This window comes from Mixophyes fleayi, chromosome 1, assembly GCF_038048845.1.
Source record: "Mixophyes fleayi isolate aMixFle1 chromosome 1, aMixFle1.hap1, whole genome shotgun sequence".
In the NCBI taxonomy this organism is placed as follows: Eukaryota; Metazoa; Chordata; class Amphibia; order Anura; family Limnodynastidae; genus Mixophyes; species Mixophyes fleayi.
The window spans coordinates 150,192,133-150,212,232 of record NC_134402.1 but is presented as its reverse complement, the minus strand read 5'-3'; the positions used below and the strand labels follow the sequence as shown (position 1 = coordinate 150,212,232).

At 37.8% G+C, this 20,100-nt stretch overlaps 1 protein-coding gene across 2 annotated transcripts in view; it reads left to right on the top strand.

Moving 5' to 3' along the window:
• GRID2 (glutamate ionotropic receptor delta type subunit 2) overlaps positions 1-20,100 on the top strand; it is a 959,624-nt gene that overhangs the window by 786,043 nt on the left and 153,481 nt on the right. For both annotated transcript variants that reach the window (XM_075201703.1, XM_075201712.1), the window contains exon 13: positions 11,515-11,710. In XM_075201703.1, the coding sequence (XP_075057804.1) occupies positions 11,515-11,710 (196 nt within the window). The remainder of the gene's footprint in view (positions 1-11,514; positions 11,711-20,100) is intronic.

Here is a 20,100-nt window from a genome sequence, read left to right as displayed (position 1 = left end):
TGTTACTGCCATTTCATATAGATTGTGAATAACCTCATCTTATTTAACAACATATGAAACCATAGAAACAAGCTCTGGACTGATTATTTCCATTGTAAACAATGCTGTTAATTAAAATCAGTTATTCACAATCTATTTGTCAAATGACATTGGGGAATTCAACAGATTATTTCAGGCAGATATTCTATTTCAAGTTGAAATACCTAACGTAATGATTTTATTTACATACATTTATTTACGTTTTTGAGTAGTTATTGTTTAAATTATTGCATATTTAAGGGTGCTGGTGAGGAGGTGGGTTAATGTTTGCCAGCAACTTTTCTACCTGAATATGCATTCTTCATTTAAACACACTTTATTTGCAAGCTGTACTTGGTATATTACAAAATTATACAATAGTCTATAGTTTACCATAATTTAAGATATTTGAGGCAAAATATTTGGTTAAGATCCACTAAAAACCTGTGCCACATGTATATTTGTCATGACTCATGAATATTGATCATATAGTGACTTAGTAATTCTTCTGGTTCATATTGAATCGATCGTCTGTATCCTCATGAACATGTGGTCCTTCTGCTGGGTTTAGATGGCAAGTGCTTTTTCACATTCCATATAATACCTATATATATTCAAAAAATAGAGAGGGCACTCACCATTTAAAACAGATAGGTTATTCTTTATTTTCAGTTCCTTTATATTATAGTCAACGTTTCGGTCTTACATCCAAGACCGAAATGTCGACTATAATATAAAGGAACTGGATTGAAAATAAACAATAATCTATCTGTTTTAAATGGTGAGTGCCCTGTCTATTTTTTGAACATGTGCTAGCTACTATGGAAATGGGATTTATTGTGGAGCAACCCAAAGTGGATTTACTTGAAGATGTGAGTGCAGTTTTTTCCAATAATTATATATATATATATATATATATATATATATATATATCTATAATATAAATCTCTAGTGGCGTGTGTTAGTCTGTCTGTTTGTGTGTGGAAAAAATAAAACCAAGCTGCAGCGCCACCTGCTGGGCGGAGTTATACACTGACCTACTAAATTCTTAGTGTGTGTGGAAAAAAAAATTCAGAAAGGGCTGAAATTTGGTATACTAAGATGTTTTATTAATTTGTTAATTTAATTTGTTAATTGTTAAAAGTGTTTATAAAGATTTAAAAAAAATATATATATATTTCTTGAAGGAGAAGTGACAGTTGGGAGTGGTTGGTGGTTGCCGGGGGTGACAGTGGGGAGTGGTTGGTGGTTGAGGCCTGGGCTATGGCCCAAATGCATGACAAGAACCTTTTTAACACCTTAAGTAGCTTGATTTGACTAGAATGCATGAGTATCATGCACGGGTTAACTTGTATGTATATATATATAAATATATATATATACATATATATAGATAGATATATATATATATATATATATATATATATATATATATATATATATATATATATATATATATATATATATATTGTATGTTGTAAAAGCAACCAATCAGATATTGGTATTCTTTGACCAGTTATACCTGACTACTTAAAGCATAGGGTATCTCTTCTGGCTGCTATGGGTTGCAAAGTGCCAGTGCACCATATTATTAAATGAATCTGAATCTTCATCACTGACATTTATGAGTTATGTATTACTATGTATTCATGTTCTTACCATACATTTGTATCCCTGTTGTAAATAAGAATAGACATATCTCATATTACCCTAACCTCATTGCCTGACATTATAAGTATTTTAGAAAAGTGCTGCTGTTTTGTTTATTAATTTATTATGTCCACCTCATAATAAAACTAAGCAGAAAAATCAGCCTTACACAGCTCAAAAGAGAAAATATTAAACAAGATGTTTCCTATTAATATAATTTATGACACTTAGTTTTTTTTTCTGAGGATTTTGTATTCAGCTGAAGAAGCATTAGTTGGAAACCTCCGAAAATAAAAGGAGCAAACACATTATTCAATATAGTATGCAGTATAAACTGAATGTAATTAGAGAGATTGGTATTCATGAGGGACCAAAGTTAAAACCAGAAGGGTTTAGTTGACAAACTGCTCCAAACAAAAAGCAGCATTCTTGGAAATAATTATATGGATGCTCCTAACATTGAATAATTACAAAGCAAAGGCATCAATTAGCTGAAGGAATGATTATATTTATTTTTCACTGATTAAATTGTATTCTCAGAGAACTTAGATTGGCAACACTAAGTTACACTTGAGATAAGAAAAAGTCATTCTAATTGTATGACTGAAAAGACATAAAATTAAGCACATGCACTTTGAAATGGAATGTGTTTCAAACAATTAGTTATTTATTTAATCAATTAGTTAATTTGTAGCAGTGATTCCAGTGCAGATCGTTCATCCACTTCTCATTGTGTGTAAATATAGTGGGCAGTGGGTGCTCAGGAAACAGCAGCTCAGCTAAAGATATTCTGATTTCTATCTACAAGCTGTTGTGTGCATTAGATAATTTACATGTCTAGATGTCATTTGCTTTTACTGACAGTTGTTTATTCCATCATGGGAAACTTTAGCATTATAAGACATTACTAAAAACTGGTGCACAGATAAATGAATAAGAGCATTCTCATGGATTCATAGTAGCCAATTGTAGTATTTTGTAGTTCAGTTTAGAATATATAAAACCAGTCCCACAGAGATTGTTCCTACCACTTGGTGTAAGCCCTTGGTGTCTGTTAAGTTCCAATTAATTAATCCAATTTGGTCACCCTACAACATGTGGTGAAAAGATTACCACATGCAAAGTCTATTAGAAGTCATCTACAGTTATTCAATATTGATTTTTAATAGGATCATTATAATGCAATAGTTGACCAATTGCTCACTATCTACTGTGATATTGGAGCATGTATGACCAGCATATGCTAATGTTTGGTTTGGTTATCATTGGATGCAGCATCTCAATGGAGGACATTTATGTAAACTGGTGAAAGGAAAATGGGGCATCGATGAATGATGTCATGTCCAGTTGTGTCACAATTACATGAACATGCATTCACTGTAATCAGCCTCTGCTTGCCCACTCCTGACCTGCTCTACAGGCATAAGGGTATGCAAGTCAGTGATACACAAAAGTCTAGATACAGGTGCATGCGTACACCATTTGGTACGCACATGCACTACAGAAATGTGGATTTCCCATTGTTTCAGTTGATAATGGTAAACTTTATATATACACAATATACTGTATGACAGGTACCTTTTATACACTATTTTATGTATTTTGTGTTGTACCAGATGCCTCTATAGGCAAATGGCTGTATCAGTGTACTTAAATTAGAGATGAGTGACATTGCAGTGAAATTCTATATATTGCTAAACAGGTCATTTTGCAGATGTGAATCTATCAGTGTCTCTTTGCTTCACCCTTCTGCAGAATGCAGTTTCTCACTGGAAAAGTAGCATTTTGCTTTAAAGCCTATGAATAGAACTGAGATGATGACAGTCAATTCATAATTCTGTGTGGTATGGTTGGAATAGGACTGGGAACCACTACCCACCAGTGAAATGTTGGAAATTTTGTGGCCATAAGCAGACAATAGCAGATACTACACAAAACAGTTTTGAAAATTTCACTAATCTCTCATATAAATGCTGAAAGATTTATGTTCTCTGTGGTAGATTAAACAGATGGTTTTTTTCTGCTTAATTGTATATAGCAATCACAATTCCCATGTTCTATGACCACTTATTTGATAAAGTACTATTTATAGTAGGGTGTGTAGTTGAGTCTACACACATATTCTTGTGACTGCCTTATGAGGTCAACTTAGGCTTTCTGAACAAGTGGCAACATTTTAGACATACTATAGACCTCCAACTGGACTGTCCCATGATTGCATATGTAGTAGGAAAGAGGCTGAGCTGGAAGTAGATTAGAACATAGATCCTTTTGCGAATACTGTAGGTGTCATGAACGGAATATTTGACAAATAGTAGGTTTGCAAGTAGTCTCAGAGGAGTAGTTACTGAAAAGTTACCAGAAGGGAATTTTCCTGTGTTAAGCTCAATTTTGTCTTTGAAGTGCTCTACAAATATTTCACGGGAAATGCAGGGTGTGATTTAGCCAGTGAGTGGTGATAATGGGAAATCTCGTGGGTAGAAAGAATAAGAATACAAGAATTATTGTGAAAAACAATCAGTGGGAATAAGGAATGTTCTCAGCAGTGCACGGCAATTATGTTTAATAGTGTTTGTATGTGGGTAGGCTTTTTTATTTAAAATAGAAAGACCGTACAGCCAATTTGCTTAGCTACATGTCATCTTTGATGAAAAGCAGAAAAGCAACTATGATATTTTATGCAGCGTATTGCATTAGTTAGTACGTTGTGCAGGGAGATTTTTTTATTAAATGAAACAACTAATATCAAGGATTTCATATTTCTTACACATTATTTCAATTAACTAGTTGCGATAAATGTTTAATTGATACTGAGGAAATAGCTCAGGAACCAGGAAAAACGAGTAATGTAATTATGTAAGACTCCTTAAAATGAACTGTAGAATATCTGTCATGTTCATTTAATCTCCACGTATGTAGAGTTTCAGCATGGCAGTCGGTGAACAGACAAAGTACAGGTTCTAGTAAAGAAAGAAAACCTTTTTTAAACTAGCTCTCAAAACAATAGATTAATTAAAATTAATACTGAATGCCATTCAGTCATTAGAAATTATGACCATATAAGCTGAATACTTCAACAAAGTACTACAGTTCCTCTAATTTTTGCAATGAGACACATGATCACACTGACACTAATATGTGGAATATAGGACTCAGTGGTTGCAAACGTAGACGGCAGGAGCATTAAGAACCATGAAAAATAAAGTTGACTCATTCAGTTTCCAGGGGGGGAATTTGTAGAATAAATTAGTACAACAAGAAGTGTTCTGAATTTTTGTTTACAATTATTATCTCCTTTAAGCCTAAAAGAAGGCTATGAGATAGACATGTTCTTTTAGTTCCAATCCCTTTACATCATGCACCTACTTCCCAACTGCCCACAACATGACCTTTGGCACTACAGAATGGAGGCGGATGACAAATGACTGTATATAGAAGAAACTATTGAAATTATATCTTTGTGAAAATCCAATTCCCCTGACATCCTAGGAACAAGCCTATGTGTGTCTGTATAGTAAATATGGCTCTGTACCTGCCACTCATTATCTAGTATATTACACCCTTCAAGTACCATCAGGGGTCACTGTCACATTATTATTGAATGTACTCTTGATGTTCCCAGTGTGGAATGAGATTAAAGGGTGGTCATCCAAAGATCAGAGTTTGAAGTCAAAGCTGCTTCCTGAACTGCACATTTCATGTTTCCAGTACTCAACTTTGGAGGAAAGACAGGAACATTTGACTAAGAGAGAGGCAGGAACATCAGATGGTGGCCAATCAATGTGCTCCAATAGCACAGTGGTGGGTGACTGAGAAAAGTGGTTGTGTCCAAACCTCTTACATCACACATCCACCTTCAATCTGCCAGCAATATAGACTTCAGCATCAGAGATCAGAGTAAGAGGACAAAGTAAAATTTAATATAGAAAAAAATTAAATAATACTAAATTCTATCTTTGTGTCACCCCCACTCATCTGCTTCCTTAGATAAATACTTATGTGTACCTCTATGGTAAATGTGGACATTATACTGTTGCTGCTGCTCAGCTTGTCATAACTTAAAATATGATACAAAGGATAAAAAGGGCTAAAGTACTTCAATAGCAACATTAAGGTAAAAAAGTACTAGATTCAATATAATAAGATTGAGGGTAAAAAAAACACAGATAGGTGGGGTTTACACATGACATCTCACATTTGCACCAAGAACCTATGAGACACACACAGGAGTAGTTGCTTTGAGCAAATGTATGCATTGTGTAATCATACTCCGATCACAAATGCATTACTTAGGTATAATATATAGGTGCAAATTTATGCACTTAATTGGCGCCTGTATCTCTATAAAAATTCAGGTTTCTTACTTATTTTACTTACTTTAATTTTCAGAACTAGAGCAAAATATCGCCCACATGATGTGTTATTACAAATAAGTGCCTCTATCTTTGATGAAATGTATTGTTTTAACTTATTACTGTTAAAGGTAATGTGAGGCCCTTTTGAAGGTTAGAGGGCCGCACCGTGCTGCCCCCCCAAGGGTTTCATGTTGCCTATCAGTGTTCTATGCAATTATAACCATAATAATAATAATAATAATAATAATAATAATAATATATTTTAAACATCCCATTATCAGGCAAGTTCCTTCTCTTTTTCTTGTCCTAGAACTTTCTAAGGCAGTAGTTTAGCATGTACCTGAAAGTCCTGATGCCAATATACTGCAATATTGATGATATTTTAATCCTCTGGAAGGGAAGTCCAGAAGTCTTCAGGCAATTTATTGAGATTTTAAATAACAATGACAGCAACCTGAGACTTACATACGGAATGGATCTAAAAAGTATCAACTTCTTGGATATCACTATTAAGAAAATATCAGAAGGCAAAATAGAAACTGATCTGAACAGAAAGAGTACAGCTACTAATAGCATACTATACAATAATAGCTCACATTTTTCCCTAGTGATTAAAACTATCCCAAAGGGAGAATTTCTGAGGTTGAAATATAATTGCTCGGATAAATGCGACTATCATAAAAGAGCAGAAGAACAAAGTGAGAGGCTGATGCAACATGGATATAGTCAAAGAGCTATAAAAAGAGCTTACAAACGGGCTGATTTAAAAAATCGAGATGAAACAATCTGTTCCAAATCTTTGGACGACAACAAGATCAGATTTGTGGGAGATTTTTGTCGAGAGTTGAGAGATATCCAAACAATTGTACAAAGACATTGGTTGATGCTAATATCAGACACATATTTAGCTAACTGTCAGGGCAATAAAGCCTATTTCAGCTGCCAACGAACATCTAATTTAGGACACAAATTGGTTGAGAGCCACTTTACCCGCAAAAACAACTGAAGAAGTAAAAGGATCATATAAATGTGGAACATGAAAAATATGTATAATTATGACCAAGTCTCTTGATGTTGAGGATAAATATGGATTCAAACATAATATCAATCGGTGGTAGTTTTCCGGCCGTGGAAAACCCGACAGTACTTACCCCGGCAGGAGGAAACCAAAGAGATATTTGCCGACTCACTGAAATGAATGACAGCTTCCAAGGTAGACTTTTGTCAATTGCAGCCCCTGAAGAAGCTGGCAGCGGTGGCTGACGTCACATTGAAGAGACTCAATGTGATCCGACTTGTTCAGGTAATAATTTAAGGAGGCAACGCCTGTACAAGGTTCATTACTATACCATGTACCTTAATAGAGCAGATGGGTGATTCCCATGTTTAAGCTCATAGGGCGAAACGAGCGTTGGGTTGTGTGTCATAGATGATGTCGCAAACCCAGAAGTTAAAGCTGGCAAGCAGCGTTTGGCCGCAATTACATGTCTGTTTGTTTACAAACCAATATTTAACACGATGTTACAAGTGGGAGCTATGTTATCAAGGGAAATAATAAGAAAGTCTGATAATAGCTTCATAGATCAAGATATAATAGACAACAGAATAACTTACTGAATATACAGAGATTGGAATGACTATATGTTACCTGACAGGGATCATAATACCAAAGGGGACATATAGAGGTTCCTTGAGTGAACTTATATTATATCAACAAGATAAACAAAATTATTTGAAATGCGTAGGTTTCCTCTTAATGAACCATTATTAGTTAACAGAGTGTTATACGGAACATGTAGTAATTCCCCTTAATGACCACATGCAATGTAAATGTGGAGGATATGTACAGCTACCCACATTTCATTACTAAATATTAAATATACAATTGAGATTTATAGGCCTTGATCTAATAGGTTGAAATCAATCCAGTAGCATACAATAGTAAGATCATGTAATTGGACTGATATGGAATGTCAGAAAGAATATACAACCTTTAATCCTTTGCATTTTGATTTGATTTGCATGATTCTGGAATCAACAACATTATAAAGGGAGAATCCCTTTGAATTTATAACTTAATGTTAGGGAATAAGATATATAATATTGTAGTTCTGAGTGACAGGTTGATGCAATCTGTTAACTTGTAATATTTGTATTAAATATAGAATTGCTACTACTCCGTTTTAACAAAGTGTTACTTTTTAGTAACACAGTTCTCTGTAGATTCAACTAAATGGGAATCACTTTATAGAAACAAAACACTTTGGGTAAACCAATACTGTAATCTTTATCTTTATCCCTATTTGCGCAAGGGTCCCTTGAATATAAGGACTTTCTTACCCTGTTATATGCAATTGCATTACAACATCCCAACATCCCAATATGAGACATGTTCAATAATTTTTTTATTATGTGTTTGTGGTAGGTTCAATAAAAAGGTAGGAGAATATTTTCAGATTAAATAAAACAATTTTATTGTAATAACGACAACATTGAATACATTAATTGTGATTTATTCACAAAAATCTTTTATCATCACATAACAGATTATTACAATCTGCTCTACTGGAGGGTTCATTTCTGATTTTACTCTCACTTATTGTCATTCTTTTCTTTCTTAATTTGAATCAATTTTGCCTCTTCTTGGACATGTATAGTAATAGGATTTAATAGGGGATTTTTAGTATGAATAAACAATAAACCTGGTTTTATGGATATTTTGTACTGGAGTGCTTCTATGACCAACTTCATTTTGTGTGTTCAGGCACATTCTTTTGAATTTGTATTCAAGTTGAGCAAGCAACCCTCCCCTTGACGTTACAATAAGGGAATGTCCTACTCCCTGAGCCGACCTCTTTTGTCCCCTTTATTTTTTGTTAAGTCCTGATGCTAAATAAGAAAAATAAGAACTTCACATGTAGAGAAAAACATTCAGAATAGAAAAAGATATTTGCACTTAAAAGTTGGAAAACTTAGCCAGACATTCTCCAGTTATTTATTTATATAACGACACAACTAATATAACAGTTTTGTTAAATGCTTGCCCTGCCTTGACATGACTTTACAAACTGCAGTTTTATCTCTGGAAAACTTGTGCTGCATGGAACTGTGTGGGTATCTTGTTCCAAAGCAATGATTGGAAAATTAATGAACAGAGCAGTTATTTCTCCAATTATTTAGTAACTAATTACTTTCTAGCATATAGGCTTCAGTGACAGACAATTCTAATAGCATCATTATATTTGTACATAAATGTTTTTTGTGACCAGGTGAATGTTTTCCATTTGCTTTTCTTCATGTCATTGCTATTTGCTAGTTAAAGTACCCATTAGTTTAATTGGTTTAACTGGTTCTGAATTTAATTATTTTGGTTCATATTATATCATTCCACCAAACCTTGTACAGTTACTGATTTTGCCAGATTGGTTACATGTCACTGTGTTTATTGTGAACATCTAAATATTTGCAAAGCAAGTGAGAATGCTGATAATGTTTAATTGGTTTGTAGTACCGCAAACACATGCAAATGACACGGAAACAAGTGTACACTTGGTGGATGGTATTTCAATGCAGCTAAATTTCAATAGTAAATATTTGTTAGGTAGTATATTTAGATAACAGTAAACTGTTTAGAGTGGAAGCAGTACATGGACTTTGAGAGATTGTTATGAGTGCTTTGTTAACATCAGAATATACATAGACATTCATAGATGTGTCCCATTTACTAATGTGTTGATGTACTAGTTGAAGCCAGTATCCTGCAGCCAACCTATGTTTTTGTTCATTTCAATTTTTCCTACTGCGACTGTTTTATGAGAACAAACATCCAACAAGCTGGGACAAATTATAATCCTTCAGAAAATAACCCCCTAAGTGTTAAACTATGGCAAGCTTGTTCTTTGAGAATTGTTTAAAAATAATAGCTTTGACCGAACATGTAATATTGATACACGGTACACTTGCTAGAGAATCCTATTGCTTTCCTTAGCAAAAACAGCATAAACTTATTTATGACTGTAAGTAAATTTAAATCCATGCATAAGATGGAAAAGCATAATGGAAATATACTATAACTAATATGCTATGGCTAAAAAAGCAATATTTTACCTGCGAAAAATATTTAGTTTACTACAATTTTTTCAGGTAATAGACAGAAAAAATGAAGTCCTTACATTTCTGCTCTGGACTAAAAGCACAACCAAGTGGCCAATCATTTCATTTGACAGAGAGCTAACACTAATTTGGACCTGTAAAATATCTTAAAAAATAAATTCATACAAATTTCAATATGTATGCTGATGTATATACAGAAGGTTTACTAAATGTAAAATAAGTGTTTACAGGCTTATTAAGTGTTGTGTCCATGTGAATATCAAATAGTGGAAATTCTAAACACATTGAAAATGTCATTCGTTAGTACATAATGAATGATGTATTTATATTATTACACTTGTTTTTACCATTTTATCACTTGTGATCTGTCCAGACTGTTTAAAGGAAAATCATATTTTTTTTTCATTTAGAAGTTATGTTCCTAACACATTTCAAAAAATGTATCATATGTATTTATGCATATTATAGGTGTATATACCTTGTGTAGGCAGGAAACAGCTACTTTCTCAAATGTTGATTAGTAGGCAACTGCTTGCAATTGTCTGTTATAATAGAAAAAGTGGCCAATCCTATTAACAAGCAACTTAGTAGTTAAATAGCAAGATATCCCTTGCAAAAATGGCACAGCATTTTCATAGTGAATGATCAAATTACTCATTTGATGTTAATTTGGCCATATAACATGGTAATCTTAAATAGTTTTTTTAGAATGGACAGAGAAAATTTGTACAATATCATAGCAACCAATCAAACATTGCTTTCATTGTTCACGTTGAGCTAAAAAGCTAATTGCCGATTGGCTGCTTTGATTTACTGCACATTTTGCACATCAAAGCACTGTTCGTAAGTGAACTGTAATGTTCTCTTCATGGTAAAGAGTAAAACATATTTTCAGGCATGATTGAATTTGCTAATATAAAATATATAGAATTTAAATATCAATGGATATAATAAATGTACTCATAATATCCATATATATTGTGTAATTGATTTGCGATGTAGACAGTTTGGTAAAGTTAACCATTGACAACTGATTCAATGCATTCTGTTAATTGCAAGGAAGACCTAACAAAAATCATGCCGATCCTGTACAAACAATGCTTTGCATTGGAACCTTGAGGACGTCATTAGATGTTATCGTTAAATAAATGTCATATCTTCCTTGGAGACTCCAGAAACACATATAGAACAACAACTATGCAGCATTTGAAATGGTAAACTGTGAATTTAAGTAATTTGTAGCCGAACAGAGGAAAAAGCTGTTAAGCTTTTGTGACTGTGATGTAAAGTGCCTAAAATGTATGTTTACTATATTGACTTGGAGTTTTTACTGTTACATGTAAAGAAATATTTGTTGGTGTATTTTTCATAAAACTAGGTCTCTCCAGGATCTTTCAAGGCAGACAGATATTCCTTATGGTACGGTCTTCGACTCTGCTGTTTACGAGCATGTTCGGGTGAAAGGGATGAATCCATTTGAGAGGGACAGCATCTATTCCCAAATGTGGCGGATGATTAACAGGAGTAATGGAACTGAAAACAATGTTCAGGAATCTCTAGAAGGCATACAAAAGGTGAACTACATGTTTTTTTCTATTAAATTTGATGTCACAACATCTTGTCATATTTGTCTATGTAGTTGCTTGAAATACATTCATCGTTAAAGAGTTTTTCACTTACCAACTGCTGTTAGTTAAGAGCGTCTCACAAGCAATCATATGACATTCATTATGGCAAGAAAAACTCCTTCCTCTTTTCAATTGCTGTGAAAAACAGAGATCAGAATTTAAACTGGATCATGTACAACCCTCTACATAATAACAGGTTCCAGTGGACAAGTATTTTTTAAATAGTACCCCTTTTATATGCAGGATCATGGGATACGGTGTTTGTTGTTATCTCCTTTATCACTCCCCTAAGCTCTATCCCTTCCTTTTAAATCTTTATACATATACATATATACATTATACATACACACATTATATATACATATATATATATAAATATATATATATATATACACAAGTTAACCCGTGCATGATACTCATGCATTCTAGTCAAATAAAGCTACTTAAGGTGTTAAAAAGGTTCTTGTCATGCATTTGGGCCTAGCCCAGGCCTCCTCAGGGGAAGATCGTTACTTCCCGACACAAGCGCCCTTTTTAATGTGTGTTTATGAGGTAAAATTACCTCACGAAAATGAGTTTGACCCCTCAACTCGTAAATTTAGCCTTTACTACCCCTCCCACGGGGGGAAGGGGGGATGATGGAAGTTAACTGACTTGACTATTCTAATTTTTTTGTCAAATAATATCAGTATACCAAATTTCAGGTCAATTGGATGAGCCCTTTCTGAGAAAATAGTTTTTTCCACACACACACACACACACACACACTAACGCACACCTCTACACATGTGTGTTCATGAGGTAAAATTACCTCACGAAGGGGGCGTGGCCTGGACGAGCATGGAGTAGCAAGCACAGTTACGAGCTCTCCATCCCAGATATCCTGTTGATCTCCGTTATAGTGGAATAAAGAAACTTTTGGACCCAAAACTGTGCATCCGAATAGTTGCTGTACATAGTGTACCTGTTTTGATAGTGCTCTTGCCATTATACCCGAGACTGGGAGAGAAAGAGTTGAGCATCTGGGTAGAGGAATACTACAGGCAGTCTGTGGCAGTTTGTGGCAGTTGATGACTGCTGGGACATAGCGCCTCTGTAATACCACATACTGGCCTAGGTGAACACAGCCTGTGATATCCATCTGATACAGGTACATTTATATCCTTGTACAAGTGAGGAGTAACTGAATTGGGCTCTGGACTTATTTGATTATCATTATCAGTGTTGTTGGAGGAGATATACCTTTCTCTGTGAAGATAACTGGCTGCAATGCACTGCTAGCAATACAATCTGAGCGGTACACCTATATGTAATTAAAGCTATACAGGTTACAGTGTTGCATATAAGCTTATAGGATAAATATCATCCCATCTTTCCTGTGAAATTATGGGCAAACATAACCAGTCCACCGCAGCGGGAAAATTGGACCGCTTTGCTCGCTCCTCCACTGCAGCCTCTGGTTCAGGAGATGCATCACATCCCGTTACCCCCCCTTTGTCGGCTCCACTGGAGGACCCTGAAGTTACATTACAGCAGGTCCTGGAGGCCATTGGGGCATCTGAAAAGCGTGTTACGGATAAAATAGGAGAGGTGCAGGTGGACCTCTCTCTTCTCCGGCAAGACGTGCAAAAAATCAGGGAGAGAGTGGGTGAAGTGGAGACACGTGTGTCAACATTGGAGGACATTTCTGCACCAGTTGCGGGCCGGTTGGTGAGTCTGGAGTCGCAAGCCTCTCTGTTTAAACAAAAGCTTACGGAAATGGAGGGGCGTTTGCGTCGCAGCAACATTCGGTTGGTTGGATTGCCCGAGAAAGCAGAAGGTGTCTCCCCAGAATCCTTCTTGGAAAAGTGGTTAATCCAACTGTTTGGTACAGATTCATTTGCAGCCCAATTCGCAGTGAAGCGGGCCCACCGTATTCTAACTCAAGCACCTCCTCCTGGAGCCCTCCCACGCACCTTCATAGCCAAATTGTTGCACTATCGTGACCGAGATACCATTCTACGCTTGGCTAGGCAGAAAGGTTCAGTGGAATACAATGGTCAGCGAGTAGCAATGTATCCTGATTTCGCTCTGGATGTACAAAAGAACAGGGCTCAATTCATTCCGGTGAAGAGAAGATTGAGAGATTTACAGATCCCATATGCCATGATTTTCCCTGCCCGGTTGAGAGTGGTTTTGGAGGGCCGTTACAATTTTTTTTGATACTCCCCGAGAGGCTGCAATTTGGTTGGACCGCCTAGCTGCTGCTGGACGCTGATGCTGGATGAATACTTTTTTATGTCTCTCCTGATAGTCCTTTGGACATTGCTGATTTGTCATTGATATTATGCATGGTATTTGCTATACATAATGTAATTTCTCTTCTGTGGTGCAAAAAAAAAAAAAAATGTGTTTCGCTCAGTTGGGGTCTGTGATTTTCAAACTAATATTGAAAGGTCCACTGTAAAAAAAATAAAATAAAATATGTAATGGGCTGGAGAGCCCATGGCTTTAAGGCCGTTCTTTTCCTCTCTTGTCTCAATTCGCCCCTTTTCCTTCCTTCCTTTTCCTTCCTCTATCTTCTGGTATTTTGCGGGTTGGCGGGTGACCTTTTTTGGTAGTGTGCTGGCCTGCTGAATATCTTAAGGTAATTTTAGTTAGGGTTTAAGGTATACTTAAGTTGGGTGGAGTATACAGGGTGGGGGTATGGGTTTAGTATTAAAGTTATTTAAGTTGTGGGTAGTTTTAATGTTATCGCAAATATATAGACAAGGATTATATGTGCATATAAGTATGTCAATGTATGCTCTGCAGGGGTGTGGGATGCGGGGTAGTGAGATAAGAGGGACTACTATTATATGTATTCTGGTACATCTGATAAGGAGCTGAAAATTCTCTCCTGGAATGTGCGGGGCCTAAATAATGCTGTGAAACGTTCTCTTGTACTAAGACAAATTAGAAAAAATGATCCTGATATTGTTTGTCTATTGAAGACTCACTTACACGGTGATAGAATACTCGCCCTTAAAAAAGCATGGGTAGGTTAGGGCATACCACTCTACGTACACGACTAATTCTCAAGGGGTCTCTATATTGGTACATAAACGTCTCTGCTTCTCCTTGGAAAAAATTCAAGTGGATGCAGGGGGAAGGTTTGTACTGATGAAGGCTGTCATTAATTGGGTTCCGGTGATTCTGTTAGCTGTATATATACCCCCACCGTATAATGGTGAGGTGTTAAGGAAATGTGGAGAATGCATGGCATTGTTCCCAGATGTTCCAGCCATTTGTATAGGGGATTTTAATAATGTGATAAATGGAGAGGTGGACAGATGGCGAGAGAAAAATGCTGTAGTTGGCAACTCTAAGTCGGCTTTTTCTGCTCTGGTTGAGGAAAAGGGGTTAGTAGATGTATGGCGTTTGAGGCACTCAGAAGATGTCCAATTCTCCTGCTTTTCTACATCACATAATGCATTTTCAAGAATTGATCTGGCTCTGCTGTCACACTCTCTGATACCGCTGGTAAGGAGCGTGGAATATAGGGCTAGGGGAATTTCTGACCACTCGCCCCTCTGCCTATCTATTGATTTTGCAATTGATAGAGGCCAGTCCTTTTGGAAATTAAATCCCTTCTGGCTCTCCTTGATGGGTACAGGAGCGACCTTGGTGACACAGTGGGAAGGCTTCTTTGTAGATAATCTGGTAACAGCAAGGCCACCTTTAGTTCGGGACGCTTTTAAGGCTTTCCTAAGGGGGACATTAATTGCTGGCATAGCTGAAATTAAAAAGTCGTCCAGACAAAAAGAACAGATATTAGAGAAAAAGTGTAAATCCTTAGAAGCACAATACATTGCGGACAAAACTGAGGTTGCAAGGGGAACATGGCAGTTGGCCCAGAGAGAGTGGGTAGAGTATGTATTTGAGAAATCCAAACGTAAATTTCTGTTTTCTAAGCATGTACGATATGCAGAGGGCGATAGAAATGCTAGATTCCTGGCTTATCTGACAAGGGCGGAGAGGGCGGATGCGGCAGTATCGGTTATCTGTGATGACAGTGGGGTTAAGAAGTATCTGATGCCTGATATTGTTGAGGTATTTCATAAATATTACACGAATACATATAAGTCACAGGTCAGATATGACATGGATACGTTACAGCAGTATTTGAATGGTATCTCCCTTCCTGTCCTCTCCGATGATAGTAGGGAGTTTTTGGACTCACCCTTTACTCTTGAAGAGATTGATATAGCTATTATGTCATTCCCTAATGGTAAAGCCCCTGGAGTAGATGGAATCCCAATTGAATTATATAAAAAACACCGGCCCTTTTTTGTGTCTAGGTTGTTGGATACATTCAGCGAGCTGGGTGAGATTGGCGCTCTTTCCCCTTCAATGGCAGAGGCAATAGTGGTGGTGCTGCCTAAGTCAGGGAAAGATTTGTTGTAAACTGAGTCCTACCGCCCGATTTCACTTTTGTCAAATGATGTTAAGATTCTAGCAAAATTACTGGCTTTGAGGTTAAGTAGAGTGGTGCTGGAATTAATTCATCCGGATCAGACGGGATTTATGCTGGGCAAGTCCACGTTTATCAATCTTAGAAAGCTGTATACTCTCCTGCAGGTGCGGTCACCCTCTTCTGAGAGCGAAGTTGTGGTGTCCTTGGATGCAGCCAAGGCGTTTGACTCGGTGGAGTGGCCATACCTGTGGGAGGTATTGTCCCGATTTGGAGTGGGCCCGGAATTTATAAAATGGGTTAAACTTTTGTATTCACATCCAGTGGCGCGGGTCTGTGTCAATGGGCATCTTTCTCAACAATTTCAATTAGAGCGGGGTACTAGACTGGGGATGCCCGTTGTCTCCGGCCCTGTTTGCATTAGCAATAGAGCCGCTGGCCTGTAAGATCCGGCATGATAGAGAAATTGTGGGACTTAGATCAGAGCACAGAGAGGATAAGGTGGCATTATATGCAGATGATATGCTGTTGTTCCTTTCAGATCACGACACTTCCCTAAAACATTTGCTGTGGGTGGTTGATGGATTTGGGTTTTTTTCCGGCCTAAAAATTAATTGGGATAAATCTAGCGTGTTCCCTCTGGGATGGGAGTGTCCCGTGACAGTGCCAGAAGGCTTACAGTTAAAATGGGCATCGAAATTCAAATACTTGGGAATATGGATCTCTAATACCCCCGCTGAATATGTAGAACTTAATTTGCGGCCCCAGATTAAATACATTAAAGAAAAAACTCATGTATGGAAGAAGCTCCCACTTTCTGTCTCCGGTAGGATAAATTTAATTAAGATGATGGTGCAGCCAAAGTTTTTATATATACTCCAGCAGTCACCTGTATATATTCCACCCTCCATTTTCCGATGCATTGATAGCTATTTGATTTCATTGGTTTGGGGAGGGGGAAGGGCTAAGGTCAAGCTCAGCTCGCTGTATAGATCCAGATCTTCTGGTGGATTTGCACTTCCTAACTTGAAATTATATTATTTTGCCTCTCAATTGGTCCATCTTAAGGCATGGGTTTCGGACCCCGATTACCATGAGCTACATTGGGTGTTGGTACACCAATTTAATTCTAATCACACTCCCTTACAGTCACTGCTGGCGGGGCGGCCTGGTATGCGGGCTCCTCCGCTCCTGATTCAGGCAGTTAAGATTTGGACAATCTGTAATAAAATAATGAAACAAACTGACATTGATCCATATACTCCTATCTGGGGGGCAAAGAAATTTGAGAAGTTGAATACAGTGAAGAGGGCCAGGGAGTGGTCTCGGTTGGGTGTGGTGTCGGTAGGTCAGCTTTATGATTCAAATGTACTTAAATCCTTCGAACAGTTGGTTGGGGAATTCTCTGTACCCAGAACAAGGTTTTATTCTTACCTTCAGTTACGACACGCCCTAAACACACAATTTAAAGGGGAGACTTTGGTGTTTGGGGTGGATCCACTGAGGAAACAATTACAGGCCTTGGGTTATAGAGGTCTGATCTCTCGAATGTATTCATGTCTTCTGTATGAATCCACTGCAGATGATTTGGATGGTTTGAGGAATCAGTGGGAAATAGATATTGGCCCTTTATCAGACAAGGAGTGGGAAATGGTTACAGACAGTACTAAAGGTTATACTTCATCATTAAAATTTCAACAAATACAGGTGTTTATCTTACACAGGGCCTACTTTACCCCTATTAGATTGGCAAAATTTCGCCCAGATGCTACCCCTAACTGTCCGAAATGCAATTCGATCAATGCTAACTTTTGGCACCTTCTATGGGAGTGTTCATGTATACAAATCTTCTGGCGAAGGATCAGGAGATGTATTCAGGTTACTGGAATTGAAGTGTCTTTTAGTTCACCGGCCACTTGTCTCTTTGGGCTCCGATTGAAGGGGAAAGTTAATAAACTGACAAAAATGTACATTTCACAGTTATTGATGTTGGCTAAGGTGTGTATAGCGAGGCTGTGGTTGGCCCCGACGAGTCCCACGGTTAAAAATTGGAAGGCACTGGTCAATACCACCATAAGGCACGAGAGATTTGTTTATACTAGCAGACAGGCTCTGAAGGAATTTGAGAATATATGGTACAGATGGTTAGAGTCTCCATTCTATCCTATGTCATCTAGTACAGATGCTCTATCTACTTAAATGTATGGCTACCGCAGTTCTTATAATAAGTATCTGAGTCCATGTAATAAACCCTGCATGTGTAACATACTTATGTACAAGCATTTACGATGTATGATCCTGAATGAATATAGCACATTTATTATTTGTCACTCACCGGACTGTGAGTGCTACTTCTAAGATAGCTAGGAACCGTGTCCGTCCATTATAATGAGGTACTGCGCATGTGCAGTCCCTTTTAACCTTCAGTTCTGTTCCTTTAACTTAATTGGCTGATCAGGCAACACTCCCTATATTAAGCACCTGTGGTCAATACCACGTTGCCTGATCTTGGAGTCTCATTCCTCATGAGTCTCTGAAGGTGTTCCAGTGCCTGCTCGTGTGTTCAGCTGATGCTGATTCCTGTTTGCCGTTTGTGGTTTCCAGACCACTTCTATTCCTCGTGTTCCTAGTGTCTTCAGCAGCTGATTCCTATCCGCTGCCTCCGTATATCTACAGTTACAGATTACTACAAACTCTCCTGTGTTTCATCGTGACTCCAGCAGCTGATTCCTATCCGCTGCCTCTGTGTATCTACAGTTACAGATTACTACAAACTCTCCTGGGTTTCATCGTGACTCCAGCAGCTGATTCCTATCCGCTGCCTCCGTGTATCTACAGTTACAGATTACTTCAAACTCTCCTGTGTTACATCGCTACTGTTCCAGCTGATTCCTGTTAGCTACTTCAGCGTGTCTACAGAGTCCTGCTCGTCTCAGCGCTCCAGTCTGCATTCTACCTGCCGTCAGCTGACCCGCTGCCTTCTGCTTCTACAGTGTGTTCATTTGTGTCAACTTGCCTGTTAGCATCGAGTCTACGCTCCTCGGCTTCCAGCTCTGCTACATCGCTTCAACTCTCCTGTGGTCTCCTGCTGTTCTATTCAATATACTACTGCTTCCTGAGTATTTGCCGTCTTTGCTGGCCTACCTACAGTGCACTGCACCTACCTGCCGCTTCCATTCTGCAAAGACTTCTCATCCCGTCTATTCCCTGCCGCTCAGGTATCCCTGCAGCTATCTCTAACAGCCTGCTCATCTGAACCACGGTATGCATACTTCTCATTGACTGTGCTGGTGTATTGCATATCCATCTGGACTGAGTTGTTCTCCTCCGGAGTTTCCATCCTCTGAGACTATTGCTATTATTGACTGTGTTTCCTTTTGCTGGACTATTCTAGTGACTTTGCTTATCTGTGCAGTGTTGTTCATTCATTATTATTATTGTGTGCAGTTCAACGTGGGATCAAGACTCTGCATTGCATTTATCTCCTCGTGTCCTTCCTCACATATATATTCAGTGGTACAATTTGCTAGAGGCAATCCACTGATTCCTGTTTCCCTGTGTCACCAGTTGCATATATCCTCTCACATAAGCAGTGGTACATCTTGCTACACGCAAACCACTGACTTCCCCGTTACCTTCACCTGGATTCCATTCCTTCACTACAGACAGCGGTACAACTTGCTATAAGCAGACCGCTGACTTCCACCTCCTTATTACTCCTGGACATTCTTCTCACTATAGCAGTGGTACAACTTGCCGTGCGCAGACCACTGACTACCCTCACGTGTCCTTGTCCATCCAGATTCTCGTGTTCAGTAACCTATTGTTTACCAGTGCTGCTAGTCATAGACTTTCTGAGCATTCTCTAACCATCTGCTGTTTCCAGTTCCATTATCACCCTGCC